Source organism: Periophthalmus magnuspinnatus, chromosome 15 (assembly GCF_009829125.3).
Source record: "Periophthalmus magnuspinnatus isolate fPerMag1 chromosome 15, fPerMag1.2.pri, whole genome shotgun sequence".
Classification (NCBI taxonomy): domain Eukaryota; kingdom Metazoa; phylum Chordata; class Actinopteri; order Gobiiformes; family Gobiidae; genus Periophthalmus; species Periophthalmus magnuspinnatus.
In genome coordinates this window covers 26,133,109-26,147,466 of record NC_047140.1, presented here as the reverse complement: position 1 = coordinate 26,147,466, position 14,358 = coordinate 26,133,109, and the positions used below count along the sequence as shown (strand labels likewise).

At 39.9% G+C, this 14,358-nt stretch overlaps 1 protein-coding gene across 1 annotated transcript in view; it reads right to left on the bottom strand.

Moving 5' to 3' along the window:
• Window positions 1–1,079: 1,079 nt before the first annotated feature.
• Window positions 1,080–14,358, bottom strand: part of dst (dystonin) — an 83,119-nt gene continuing 69,840 nt past the window's right edge. Inside the window, exons 70-98 of the mRNA XM_055227364.1 lie at window positions 14,234–14,356; window positions 14,059–14,160; window positions 13,256–13,357; window positions 12,923–13,096; window positions 12,613–12,768; window positions 12,251–12,448; window positions 11,909–12,037; window positions 11,234–11,404; window positions 10,280–10,435; window positions 9,990–10,196; window positions 9,778–9,897; window positions 9,288–9,457; window positions 8,876–9,035; window positions 8,433–8,627; window positions 8,234–8,362; window positions 8,010–8,153; window positions 7,740–7,928; window positions 7,531–7,660; window positions 7,197–7,360; window positions 6,945–7,107; window positions 6,721–6,875; window positions 6,567–6,641; window positions 6,434–6,451; window positions 4,351–4,468; window positions 3,690–3,755; window positions 2,892–3,082; window positions 2,613–2,717; window positions 2,168–2,294; window positions 1,080–2,053 (exon numbers count right to left, since the gene is read on the bottom strand). Of these exons, the coding sequence (XP_055083339.1) occupies window positions 1,797–2,053; window positions 2,168–2,294; window positions 2,613–2,717; window positions 2,892–3,082; window positions 3,690–3,755; window positions 4,351–4,468; window positions 6,434–6,451; window positions 6,567–6,641; window positions 6,721–6,875; window positions 6,945–7,107; window positions 7,197–7,360; window positions 7,531–7,660; window positions 7,740–7,928; window positions 8,010–8,153; window positions 8,234–8,362; window positions 8,433–8,627; window positions 8,876–9,035; window positions 9,288–9,457; window positions 9,778–9,897; window positions 9,990–10,196; window positions 10,280–10,435; window positions 11,234–11,404; window positions 11,909–12,037; window positions 12,251–12,448; window positions 12,613–12,768; window positions 12,923–13,096; window positions 13,256–13,357; window positions 14,059–14,160; window positions 14,234–14,356 (4,194 nt within the window). The 3' untranslated portion in view covers window positions 1,080–1,796. The remainder of the gene's footprint in view (window positions 2,054–2,167; window positions 2,295–2,612; window positions 2,718–2,891; window positions 3,083–3,689; window positions 3,756–4,350; window positions 4,469–6,433; window positions 6,452–6,566; window positions 6,642–6,720; window positions 6,876–6,944; window positions 7,108–7,196; window positions 7,361–7,530; window positions 7,661–7,739; window positions 7,929–8,009; window positions 8,154–8,233; window positions 8,363–8,432; window positions 8,628–8,875; window positions 9,036–9,287; window positions 9,458–9,777; window positions 9,898–9,989; window positions 10,197–10,279; window positions 10,436–11,233; window positions 11,405–11,908; window positions 12,038–12,250; window positions 12,449–12,612; window positions 12,769–12,922; window positions 13,097–13,255; window positions 13,358–14,058; window positions 14,161–14,233; window positions 14,357–14,358) is intronic.

Below are 14,358 nucleotides of genomic sequence, written 5' to 3'. Positions count from 1 at the left end.
ACTCCAAGAAAAGTAATTTAAACAGTTAAAGCATGTTATAATCAATTCAGACTTCAGATTCAGATTTAAATCATCTGAACAGTATAGAAACACTACATACTCTGATCTGTCACCCTTTTTTTTACAGCCTTAGCCCAACACACCAACTTAACATACATTTTTATTATAACAGAATACTGTGACAAAGAATGACTTACATATTCCTGAAAAAGACCGTCCTTTGTTTCCAGCACATGGAAGTTGCCTGTTCCCAGTGTTAGGATATATTTCCAGTCTGTGTATATTCCCAGTCTAAAGTGCCATCCCTGGGCCAGTGTCTGAGCTGAACAGGAGAACCATTCAAACTGAGCTCTGTGAGTGTCAGGACAGTGACCCCTGTGCTCCACTCCACCCGTGGTCCCCAAGGGATCCGCCTGCCCCCATAGACCACTGGGACGTCCACCAGCAGCCCAACTACCCTCATATGCGTCAAATGTAGGTGAACATAGCAACTGCCCCATGTCAGCAAACATCACTGTGAATGGGTGAGCAATGTCTCCATCACTCACGGAGTAACATACAAGCCTTTTAGATAAAGTTATTTTGGAAGCTCCAACATGTACTGCATTGGATACATTGTGTGTATAAGAACAAATATATGATTGAATGGCATGTTTGCTCCGGTTAATTGGCACAGTTTTCATTGTGTGCATTGCTTCATTTTCTGCAGAGTCCCACTGAGAGACAAGTGTAGTATGTCACAGCTAAACTCCAGCTACTCTGCAAACATTCCACCAGAGAGCTGCACTCCCAGCATCCATACATCCATTCACCCACTCAGGCTCAGACTAAGATACAGTATGATTCAAAACTTTACTTAAACTTCACTGAGAACCACTTAAGATACAAACTAATGAGGGGTTGCTTGGGTAGCTCCTGGGGTAGAATATTTCCATTTTTTACTCCATGTCCCTTTGTCGTATTTGTAAGTCTCTTTGTATAACAAGTTTAACAGTATACCCTCATCAGTAATATAGTACACCATCTCCTAATAAAATAGTACATGTAATTAAATCAAATATAAAACACATGCTGATATGTTTCAGTGGTAGCTTGGTGCAAGCAATTTATTACAAATTAATTTTACAAGAACAATTTCAGTTCTACCGAAATTAAAAATACACTGACAAATGGATGCACACAGAATGTTTACATAAAGTGTCGTCTTTAGGTGAATGCACAGGCTGAAGTGGTCAAACTGAACAGGCTGCGGACGTGAAGCGCTGTGATTACGGCTTATGCTACTTGGTTTAAATAGACAGAGTACAGGTTTTTTGCAGTGCTCGAGTTATATTGCATTGTGGTGAATGCTTGTTGGCAGTTTAGCATAGCACTTAAATAGTCAACTGCGATGCCTTGAATGGTTGAATAGTGCACCACTCAGTCACATATGAGCAAATACATAAATACAGTACATTCAGTAACTCTCAGAGCTCTATCTCACATTACCTTCATTATTAGTGTACAAACAATAGTTTAGTTTGCTCGTTTTCATCAAACCTACACAGGTTTTGTTCAATAAAATACCTTACAAACAATCTGACTTTTTCACAAAAATAAAAAATAAATACAAACCAATAATCAAGGCCATAATCATTCGCACTTAATATTAAAACATATTGCCTCTTAACAGAATAATTTACAACTTTGCAACAGTTTAAATAACACTCAACACATTTGCAGTCCTTAAGTATCTGGTGTTTCCAGTGTCTGTCTCATGTTTGGATGCAGCTAACGTCTTTCATTCATTTGAAGGCCTATCGTTTTGAGACCTTTGCCAGTTTACTTGTGGTAGTGCTTCTCTTCTGAGGTGTGGGGATCTTAGAGGGTTTTGCCCCCTGTTGGCGAGGGGTAGATCTGGGGGTTGCCCGGCTTGTGTCGCCCACAGTCTCCGAAGCGTCCGAACACACGGACTGAATATCTGAGATGTCAAAGTCTGAAGCGTCACTGCCTCTGCGACTACTGCCTCTGCTCCCTGCTTTACTTCCAGGTCTGCTCAAGTTTCTCTTTGACTCTGAAAGGACACAGAGGACATAAATATGTAAACTGTTTCAAAACTAAATGTAAATGAATGAATGTTAGAACTGTGTAAATCTATGTAAGATCAGATTTCTCTGGCTGCACTTACCACCGGCAGTCTGGGCACGAGCCTTCAGCACCGCAGCATTGATGAGAGTTCCCTCTTCACTGGACTGGAATCCTTTCCCTGACAAGTATCCAGGAAGACGCAACTTGCTGCCTTGAACTAAAGCACTCTGTAAGAGGCAGTGATTTAGTTACATTTTGCAGAAGACTGTTTAGTTCCAAAGCATCACATTATAAAAAATTACAAAAATTAGTGAAATGAAAACCTTTAAAAATCCAGCATGCAATAATTTATGACACAGCAGCAGTTAGAGAAAAAAAGATTGGAAAAGAATGTGAAGGCCACATATGAAGTGAAAGCAACAGACCCAACCAAAACATGACATTGAATATAGTAAATATAGATTAGATGTGAAAGGTTTTTATTTGAGGTTTGAGCTGGGTCAGTGATAGAGGTGGACAGCAGACTGCATCACACGTGACTATACCTCTGCAGGTGAACTCCCAGAGGAGTCAGATGATTTAAGAGGAGTGGAAGATTTGCTGTTTCTAAGCCATGGCTTATCATAATTGCGGGTTATTTGTTGGGGAGTCTGGGGAACAATGGCAAATCAAATCACTCAAATAGATTTAAATCAAAAACTAAACAAAAAAAGCACGATGGACAAAATGAATCAAATGATGAGATAATCAAATACAAAACAGATGAACTGAACAGGGTAGGTGTGATTAGATGATTGTGTTTGAGGAGCCCTTTGGACTCTTACCTTGGGTGTCCCAGTCACAGGCACGGGCTGGTGAGCGGGACAGCTCTGACTGGACATTGACCTGTTTGGTGATGCACCTCTGGACGATGGCCGTGACCTACGACCTCTGTAGCGGAAACTGGCCATGACCTGAGTGGTGCCTTCAGGGAGGATGAACTTCTCTCGCAGCTCAATGTTAGTCCGGCCTTTAGCTGAAAAATATCACATCAAATATGTGAGCCTTAGCGCTAAACATACAACACGTCTCTTCTGGCAGAGATGGTAATGGCGATGATGATAACAAAGCTCTTAAATACAGCTAAATTGCATGTAAAATGATAAAAAAGAAAGAAAAAAAAGATGGACAATCAGTTTATTGTCCCAAAAGTAGTAAAAAATATGTAAAAATACCATTAAAAGAAATAAAAAAATTTTAACTAAAAAAGCAAGTGCCACAAAAACAAAACACAACCCTACTTTTCGAACAATTGCGTGGCATGCAGCTACCACAGTGTCAAACAAACACTATTTTAACTGCTGTCAACAAAGTACCCAACATTATTTTTAGTTGTTTGTTTGAATGATTGTCAAGCACAACCTGCAAAGAAGCCAGTCCTACCATCACCCGCTACATACTAAAAGAGAAAGAGCCCTTTATAAAGAGTGACATGCATGAACACTGTGTGATGGTGAGTGAAGATGACACTGGAGATGAGTCATAGTTTTACAGTTCACTCCAAACACAAGCAGCTCCACTCAGTGCACACATACCACAGGAGGGTTCATGAAGGAGCGAGAGAAAGTTTGAGATTTGCCAACCTATAGGAGACTGAGTAATCGAAGAGTTTGATTCCGAGCGCAACATTTTGCTCCCGTAGTGATGAACTAGAAGAAATAATATTATTCAGCAGAGTTTTAGGGACACTCAAGAAACACTGGAGGTTACAAGGAAAGAGAAGCTGGATGTTGCACAGTACATTAAGCTCAGACAAGGAACACTGGCAGATACGTTAACACCAAATATTTAAATACAAAGCAGAGGTGGAAGAATTTTGTTACTTAGAAACAGGAAAAATAAAAGTAAAACTGTCACATAAAAGTAAAATGATTGAAGTACTTTTAAAAATGTACTTTAAGAGTAAAAAATTTCACACAGATTTCAAGGGGTCAAATGTAATGATCCTGTTGAAGAATTGTGCTATTTTTTCTAAGAATTTCATCATAAACATAAAAAGCCCTCAGTCTGTTCAGCAGGTCTCAAACTAAAAGAAAAAAACTACTTTTTTGTCCAGTTTAAAAATATAAAGCAGTAAAAGAGATACTCGCTCTCAAATGTAATTAAATACATTGGATACTTTACAATATTTTTCTCCTACGACTAAAACGTCAGGAATAAGAAAATATGTCTTTTTCCTTAACGTAGGAGAGCTCAAATGAATGATTGTCAGAGTTAAACCATTTCTTTGGCTTATAAACTTACCTCTGCAAGGATCATTTTTAACAAGGAACTCATCCAGAGCCATCCATCCTCCTCCGACCCGGACCATGACTGTGCTGCGCAGTATACGCACCAGACGCAGCTGCTGGGAGTCCCCAAACTAGAGCACAAACACTTAATCAATACATGTATTCTGATAGAGAAAATACGCTTTGTGAGGATACGATTGATTTGAGGTAATTTCACACAGCAGCATCACAAAGACTGAAAGCTCAATCCAACTGACTTTTGTTTGTTTGTGTCTTCAGCAATATGTGGCAGTACTGAGCAGATTTGGTTTATAGTTTTGTTTTATACCAATTTAGAATGTTTTATTTTAAGGGGTCCATATTACGCTATTTTCTGATTTATGTTATAATGTTGTTTGCAAACGTACCTGGAGTTGTGTTTTGTTTCATTCACTCGTTTAACACACAAACTCTGCATATTTAGACTGAGTTCTTCTCTCAAACAGAAAACACTCTGTTCCACCTTGTAATGTCATGTGATAATACAGGAAGTGCTCCACTGAGTTCTTAATTGCCTATTTTGCGGTGGGTAATGGTAAAGGGTGGCTGTTAACCTGAAAACTACCACTATTTGACATCACAAGGTGGAACAGAGCAATTTGAGCTTTGGAGATGTACAGACTAATAATAAAGGGTGACTCAAACATGTGTGAATGAATCAAAATACAACTCCAGGTATGTTTTTGAAGAGAAAACAACATTCTAACATGGCTAAAAGTGCCCAAGAGTAAATTTTGCATAATTTTTTGCATTGTCAGATTTTTTCATTTCTCTTTACCACAGTCAGGTACTAAAGGCCCATTACCACTAGGAGGCGGTGTTGAAGTGTTTAATGGCTATACGTGAAGGTAAACACTAGCTCTCTATGTGGTGACACAAGCCAAATGCAAGCCAGTTGGATGAGACTAAAGTTCAGCTCAATCACATTTTCACCAGACAATAATCACAGCCGCATGCTTTCTGTCATTTCACATTCAGACACTAGAGCAGTCTCCTGCAGTCCAGTGTTGCAGTCCACTACCACACAGCTAACGCACTGACAGTGATGCAGAACCACAGCAGCTCGCTCTGATGGCACACAACATGACCAATGGTTTGAATCATTACAATCCACAACAGTGTAACACGGAAACATGATCATACACCGATGACTCCCCGCAGACTGGAATATGGCTCACACGGCTAGTAATGTTGCATAGCTTGATCATCAATATGATTTAATGGTGAACTTTGTGATTAAATACATTAAGGTGATGGATTTATTAAAATGGACACGAAACATCTTAACCAGTTTAAAAGTTACCAGTATACAGCTTTCCAATACTTCAACGTGTAGGTGTGAGGTATGATTGTGATTTTCCCTGTTTGCTATAGTCTCATCGCCGATTATGGAGTCATGTAAGCAGTGAACGAGACCAAACTGTCAAAAGAGTTACTTGGGTTCAATGTAGTGTTATACAATTACAAAAGTCTTATACTGTATCTTTATGGTGCCACTATCGCATCAATCACACCTCCCACCAGCCTTACAGCTACAAGTTTCAGAAAGCATGAGACACATTTTATTAGTAATGAATCGCATATTATAATGTTTTGCCATGCAGGCTTTAAATGCTATTTGCAAAGTAAAAGTAACCCAGTGTCTAGCTTACTTTAGAAATGCCCAACTATGAAAATAAAATAAAGTTAGCCAGCCAATATTGAGCTTAAACAAAGGCAAGGCAAGCACACAGAAAGCATTATTTACCAAACGGCCCAGCTGATGAGTAAATGTACCATGGACTAACAGAAATATGTTTTCAAATATGATTTCCTGAAACTCAAAAGCAGACCACTCTAGTTTAATGATTGTACTCAGTATATGGCTGATATAAGAGTGGCCAGGGTTTCCTTAAGTAAAATATCTGCATTAAAATAAGTGTTGTTTTTCTACTTCTGAGTTCCAGAACAGGCAGGAATCTGGCCTGGGAGTGTTAATTGAAGAGGCAAATAGGGCAAATACGAAAGGCTTGACGAGGCACAGAACAGAGGGAGAGACAAGGAAGAGGGCAGTGTACCTGGTTTCCAAGGTAAAACTGGTGATATGAGGAGGAGAAATGGTAAATATTAGAAATATGATGGAAGTGTACACAATTGCTCACTATTTTATAAACAGTCTTAGAATTACTGTTAGAAGTTACATCTGCTTACCCGATATTTGTTGGCCCCAATTTGTTCCACTTGGAAACGCTTTGGACATTTACATTTTGCAACTTGGCGTGTAACCTAAACAGAGAGCAGAGTTTTCCAAGTGCATTGATCATATCATATGCTATATTGTTATGTTATGGGTTTTTTTTTGTACCTCATCTTCAATTTTGTCTGCATCAGTTAAGGGTTTGTAGGCATCTTTGTTGGGATGTAGAGCCGCCACAAATTCATAGTAGTCTATGTAACCATCCCCATCTCTATCAAATATGTCGGCCACAGCACTCATCTCCAGACGGCTGGTGGGGAATTCTGGGATATAAACATGGACGTGGTTAGGATCACAAGTGACTGATGGAAAACTCTTCCTATGAGACTCACTGGAGGACAGGATGCCTTCGATGAACTCTTGGCGTGTCACTTTGCCGTCCTGATCTTTGTCCATGCGCCGGAAGAAATCCATGACTCTGGACTTTTTGTGATTCATCCAACGCATGTAGCGCTTCCTCCACACATCAAAGTCAAAGTTGGCAAATTCTTTCAGCTGCACAAATAATAATTAAAGATGACATGTACCAAAGACTGTAGGCCTACAATAACCATTCCTGAAATACTGTTCTGATGACAGGTTACCTCCTCTTGTCTGTCCAAAGCATCATTTAGTTTCCTTCTCCTATCTAAAGCCAGCAGCCAGACATGCTGCCACTTGCTGACCAGCAGGTTCACCTGTGGGTTCTTGGTCTCTATAGGAGCCTGTGTGGCTGCAGTATACATTGTTTGAGTGGTAGAGCGTTTTCCTGGAAGTAAAAAGTGATTTTTCAGCATGTAATCATCTGGTTTCTTTCATCACAAAACAACTGCAGACTTCAGGCATAGAGCAGCACTGACATCATGCCAGGTGCTGCATTGCACACTGACTCAACACTGGGCCAGATGGCTCTGGCCACACCCTTTTAAAGGTACTTACTTCCTGTTCTTCCCTTTTCCAGCACTGGGATATGCGACTGGACACGAGGCTCCACGGTAGCCTTCCTCTTGTGTGTCTTTGTAATTTTATCCACATCCGGTTGTTTCCTGGTCATTTCCTCCATGAATGCCTTCAGGATAAAACAGGGGTTTAAAATGATAACACTGAAATAAATGAATAAATGAATAACATTGGAAATGGATTGTTACTTGATGTTCTGCAATGAGCTTCTTTATCTCCTCTAACTCCTCTGGAAGTGTTTCTTTGTCTTTATCACCGAGGTTGGTTTCTGCCCATTGAAGCCAGATCAGCAGTTTGTCCAGCAGATCCATAGTGGCTAAAAGCTCAGTCAGGGCTTTGGCCAATCTTTGCTGGTACTGTCTGCTCCAGGCTTGCACCTGTGGGCCAATATTAGAAACACTGCTTAGTATGTAAAGAAAAAAAAAACATTTACAAACTGCTTCATATACAACCCTGACCTCTTCAAATCGAGCTTTGATGATGGTGTTCCAGTGTTTGACAGTTGTGATAGAGTCGGGATGGCATATGCTCAGGATAGCCTCCCCCATCGCTGTGGCTTTGTTGAGGGACACTCGCTTTTCTTCTAGTTTTTTCATAAAGTCCTGTAGATAAATCCAATAGTATTACGTTATATACTGTATATGAAGGATGAACTAGGTAATTGTTAGAACAAGTGTCTTGCCTTATGTTGCTCTATAAGTGCTCTCAGAGCTTCCTCATCATCAGGTAAAGTGCCATGAAAGCGTAGACTCTGCTCAGCTTCAGCCAGCCACTCCAGCAGGATGTGGACTGATGAGTGGAATTCTTCAGCCTGGAAGAGAAGGACACGTGAGGCACCCTGTCCCCTGAGTGTCATTAAAGGTTCAGGTGTTAGGTGTTACCTGACACAGAGCCTGCTCCAGGCGGGCCTGCTTAGACACTGACAGGTTACACACACTCTCCCAGCGTGTGCCCAGCTCCTGCATCTGAACTTTGACCCATGATGTGTCATCATGGCTATTGTCCACCAACTCTCGAGCTGAACGCTTAAGCGCCTGCACACCCACTGTCCTCTTCCCCATCTCCTTCTGGAAAACCTGTACCAAGATTTTCAGAATAGTAACACTATTCAATATTTGTATTGCTGTAGGTATCCAAACCTTGACCCAGGGGTTTTAGATCAGCTATCTTTTAATTGACAAATGATTGTTTAGTTCTCATGTTTGTAAAATGTATTATTGTGATCATGAACAATTAATTAAAAAGTGAAATTTTACTTTTGAAGTTGCTTGTTAAGTTACTTCATAAAAGAGTACTGAGAACATGATTGTGTGGTGCGTCGTACCTTGTGGTTGTCTATCAGGTTTAAAACCAGGTCAATGTCTCCATGAACCGGCTGGTCTTCAGCCAGCTGAGGCTCCACTCTGTACAGCCAGTCAATGAGGGCCTGCAGTGCATCTGTGAACTGTCCTGAGAACAATAGGGCCTCTTCCAGTTTGTTTTGTCTAGGAACACAAATCACAGAGTTTGAAAGAGGCAAGGCAAGTTTATTTGTATAGCACAATTCGTACACAAAGTAATTCAAAGTGCTTTACAGAATAAGAAAGACATTAAAATCACACAAATGAAAACATGAATAATCACAAATAATCATCATAAAATTAACATTAAAACAGAAGAGTGCAGAATAAAAACCTGCTTCAAATGTATCCAATAGTAATTACTGTGAGAAAAACAGAGGCTTTACAAACTCTTACCTCTCAACAGACTTTCCACAGACTGTGTCCCACTTGTCCCTGAGTTCACTCAGCATGTTGTCCAGTTTCTGATGATCATCCTGAAGGGAGGTCTTGTCCTTTAGGGCACGGCCCGTTCGTGATGTAGTGTCATAAACAGAGTGTTTGCTGCCCAAAGCTTTTTGAAACTCCTGCATGACAAGGAAAATCATCAAAATGCACACGTCTGCACAAAATACTTTCAGATTAAAGATGCAGTATTTTGTGGCAAAAAAATTAGGTCAGAGGGAAGAGCCATCCTATCCCAAAGCAAGATCATTTTTATTTTAATACATTTGTTTCAGTCCAAGGCTGAGATAGGATTAACACAGTGTAGTCAACATGGACAGTCTGTAACAAGGGCATGACTAATCTATTGTTTACATCCATTGAAGAGCCTCACCAGTTTATATGCCCAAATACAGCACTCAAAATAATTTATATAATGCAGCGTTTGATGAAGTTAAGTTACCTTGTGCTGAGCCAATTGAATCTTGATTTTGTCTGGTTCATTTGCAATTTCCACCTCTGAGTCCAGACTCTTCTCAGACTCATCCAACCACTCCATTAGCTTGTTCCAGCTTTCATGAAACTGGGGAAGAATAGAAAGAAAAAACATAATTAAATTCTGTTTTACACCACAAAAAATATACTTTCCATATTTTTTAGCAAAACTCTCTGTACCTGTTTTGCTCTTTTCTTTGCATCGTCCAGTAGTCGCCCCCTCTCCACAGACCTCTGGACCAGTTTCTCCCAGCGGCCTTGCACACTGATCAGTAGGTTTTTGATAAGGACTACATCTTGTTTCTGACTAAAATATTTAAGCTGTGTCCCGGTCTTGTCCAGTTCAATGATGTGTTCCCTGTGCGCATTTACCTCTGTTATAAAGATCTGCACAAAAATTAAGCAATATAAAATAATACTTAGAAATTAGAAATTTATCACCATTTTTGTAATTGTGTGTGAAGACATACCTTATGTTCATCGATCTGGAACAATATGGTCTCTAAAATGAGTGAAGCTGGTGACACCATGTTTAGTGTTTGCTCGCCCTGAGTTAGCCAGTTTATGAAGTCCTGCAGCGAGTTGTGGAAATCTGTGGCCAGAGTCAAAGCCTCCTCCAGTTTAACCTGTTAAGAAATGGGTCATTGTTACTTTGAAAATCAGTATATTGATATATTCATTAGCAAAAGCAAGAGCATAAATTTGACCTTTTCTACTCCCTTGTTAGCAAAGTTAATGTTTCCGGGCAGGCTAATGTTGAAGCAATGAGGTTTTAATTTAATGAGAAAACAGCAGCACTGAACAACATCCGTTTGCTACAGACACAACTGGTTGGTTGGCTGATTATAGATCACTAATTCAGTGTTGATGATATTACAAATCTAATGTTTTAATATATTATATTTCACCTGTGTTTCATTTATGTTTTTAGAACAAAGGGTATATTTTCTCACTGTTCACAACAATGCACGTTTAAATGTCACACTGCAGGCCAGCAGATACTGATCCAATATTTTTCAGATATGAAATACTTTGGAACAGGATCAAAGTAAACAGGACATGTTAAAAAAAAAACTTGCCATACCTGGAGCTATAAGCAGATGGCTAAAATAAGTATTTATATTAAGTCAACATATAATTATGTTAAGTTAGTACATTATACATACATTATTAGACTTATAACACTACTGTATCCTTTTGAGGATATTATTAATGGCTTAGCAGTTGGAAACAGTTGTTTGACAGTGACTCAGAGAAAACACACGCTCTTCTCTAACCACATCCTGTGCCTCCCACAAGAATATGGGCATTAGGACAGAAACAGCTGACTGACGAATAATGACACTCACAGAAGCTAATCACATCAGCATCTATCTGCCTGACATTGTGCAGTCCCAACAGCATTCAATATATCATATTCTAACCTTTCTGTCTGTGATCCTAGCCTTCACAGTTTGCCATTTCTCCGTCAGATTTGCGAGGTCTTGCTCTGTGTTGCTGTCTGGGCCCTCGGGCATCACAGACAGGAGTTGTTGACCCTTGTTGATGAGCTCCTTATACAGCTCCTCCTTTGCCTCAAAGGCAGAGCACAGCTCCTGCATAAAGACACATGTCAGTGATCAATTCAGTTTAATTTTTTTTTTTTTTTTAGATATAGCCACTTTTCAGTGGTGTATTTGACGTCTCCATGACATTTATCTCTGAATTTATATTAAAAATGATCAAAGAATAAGCTGAGGCACATTGAAATCTTCTGTTGTTAAAGTCTTGATATAGTCTATAAGAAATTGTAATAACTTCATGCTTCAATGTAAGATTATATGGACGATGGCTTTGAGGAATCACTCGCAGAGAAAGTGATTAGGAAACAATAAACCCCTAAAGGGAAGAATACATTCCTAAATATATTAGACTCTTCTATGACCAAATCAATTAGAAACACTTCAGGGTTTTTTGTTATTTTAGGCTTGGTATATAGTCATTGTGTGTTTAGCAGTGTCATTAGATTTTCACACTTCGGACTGAAAACAGAAAAGACATAGCCGTCTCCTTACGAGGCTGCCATCTGCATACAGCCTTTCATATTGTTAAACACATACCAGATGGGCGTTAAGCTGCTCCCGGGCCGTGTCTGGTAAGCCTCCCACTGCCTTTGATGCCAACAGCTGACGCTCTGTGTCTTTGAGCCACTGCTGCATATCTTCTATCTCTCCATGGAAACCTTGAGCCTGCAATACAATACAACCTGAGTCAGGACAAAAAGTGTCACCCACGCGCATTGTTGTGCTCAGAACGAAAGATGTCCAGGTCATTATAATCAACAAATTAATTTATCTTTCAGAGCCATTCAATAGAAAATCAATGTATGAATTGGAAAATTCAGATGTCTCTGAAGTGACAAGTACATTGTAACTTTTAGCATCAAATGTCATTACTCGTACCTGGAGCAAAGCACTTTCTAGTTGCTGTTTTCTCTGCTCGGTCTTTTCGAGGATGGCTTTCCACCTGAGGTTCAAGTTCTCAAGTTTACTCTGCAGACTAGAGGCCTCTTCTCCAGCACTAGAGGCCACCAAGTCATTACCAGCTTTGTTCACAGTTTCGACAGTGGTTTGATGAGCCAAAACATCTATTTGGAGAACCTGCAAAATAGTGAAATTCAAATTGTATTCACTGAAGATGCACTGAGCGCTTCCTTTTTACTGCTGACTTCTTTTACTTGTTAGTATGGATTAGATGTTTATGCCCTTGATAATCCTAAAGAACTTTTGCGTTTGTAAATTTGCTTATAGTAAATATGTCTTACGTGATGTTTAGCGAGCTCTATCTCCATGGCTTTGGGGTCTCCTCCTGTTTTCTTCTGTTCATTCAGGAGCTCTTCAGTATGGCTCATCCAGGCCAATAGTTCATCTAGAGCGTGTTGGAACTGCCCCAGTGCTAGTAGGCCTGCCTCCAGTTTGTGCTAGATTAACCACAGATTAAAGCATTATTATTATTGAAAAGCATGACATTTTACAAGCTTATGCAGCATTTAACAGGCCACAGTTTTAAAACGATGTATAAATCTAGAACTCTATCTGTCAATGCCTGGAGATTTCAAGTCCTCTTGAACGTACTTGTCTGCTGATGGTCTTCTCGTCCAGGTTGTCCCAGAGCATCTTGAGCTCAGACATGGGCTCCTGGATGGCGCAGCGGTCTGCCTCCTCTGTGGCCTTCTTCAGCAGTAGTCCAGCCTGGTGGTTCAAGCGCTCCATCTCTATCTGCAGCTGGTACGCCTCTCCTTTGAACTCCTGGCATAAAGACAAGCATACGCAGTCAGCAAACATTAGGTACAAAGAATCTGTGTGTACATAAAAAAAACAAAAAAACAGCAGAACTCATTTTGAAGTAGATTGAGGTTATATGTTGTGGAACATGGACATAACAAAAGCACTGGAAGAAGATGCTACCTTGAGCTCCACAATCTGCTGCTTGACAGTTTCCAGGTCGGTGCCTACAGGTGACATTGAATCCATTTTGCTTTCCAGAATATCGACCCAGTCAAACATTCCCTGTGTGTAGAGCAGAGAAACCATTGTTCGGGACAAAACAGGTTTTTATCAAAGAATCAGGTTTCACTTTTCCGTTACAGTCATCCTCAGGGAAGAAGCACTCATATGAACACATTATAAGCATTCATAATGTCTCTGGTGACATTTGTTCTTTGAATTCATACATTTAAACACTAGACACCGGGAGAAATCAACTTTTTTTTTCAATATTTCCCTCAGGGTTTCACTTTTGTTGCAAAACCACACCATTACTGGCACATTACTGACACAATACTAACAGTGGTAACTCTATCTTTTGGCTTTAGGTGGAGCTATCCGCTAACATTGTCAAACTTTTGACTTTGTCATTTATTGATATCAAACTGTCTGAATAAGTGAGTCAGAACCTGAAACTGGGTAGTCTATAGCAGCTTTAGCTTTTCACTATAGAAGAGCTGTTGGCTCAGGCTCAGTGAATTACACAGATGGTGCTAATTAGCAAAATTAAAATTAATGTTTATAGGACTAAACACAGCTGTTTCAAAACATCTAAATGAGGCAAGCTGCTTTGGTCTATCTTTACCAAGTCAATCCCAATTTAATATTAAAATGTACATTACATTTACATACATTTGAGGTAAACTTCAAAAAAGATAAAAGTGAAGAGTTACTATAGTACTCGCAGTTGTATCCCTTCATTTACACTAAAGGATAAATTATACCTGTAGCCCATCCTGAAACTGCACGGCGGCCTGCATGGCTTCTTCAAGTCTGTCCCCTCTCTCCTTCCAGGTTTTATTCAGACTCTCCCAGGCCGATGCCACCTGAATCCACAATTTAAAATGTGAACTCAAACATAAGTAAAAAGACACTTTCTGAAAATAAAGAAACAATTACCTCATCAAGGCTTTTCTTTATAACAGGTTTATCGGGCTCGCCACAGGCGGCCATCAGCTCAGCTCCCTGGTTTTGAACTGCATCAAGTTCCTCCTGGAGTCCATCAATCTCCTCTTTAAAGCCCT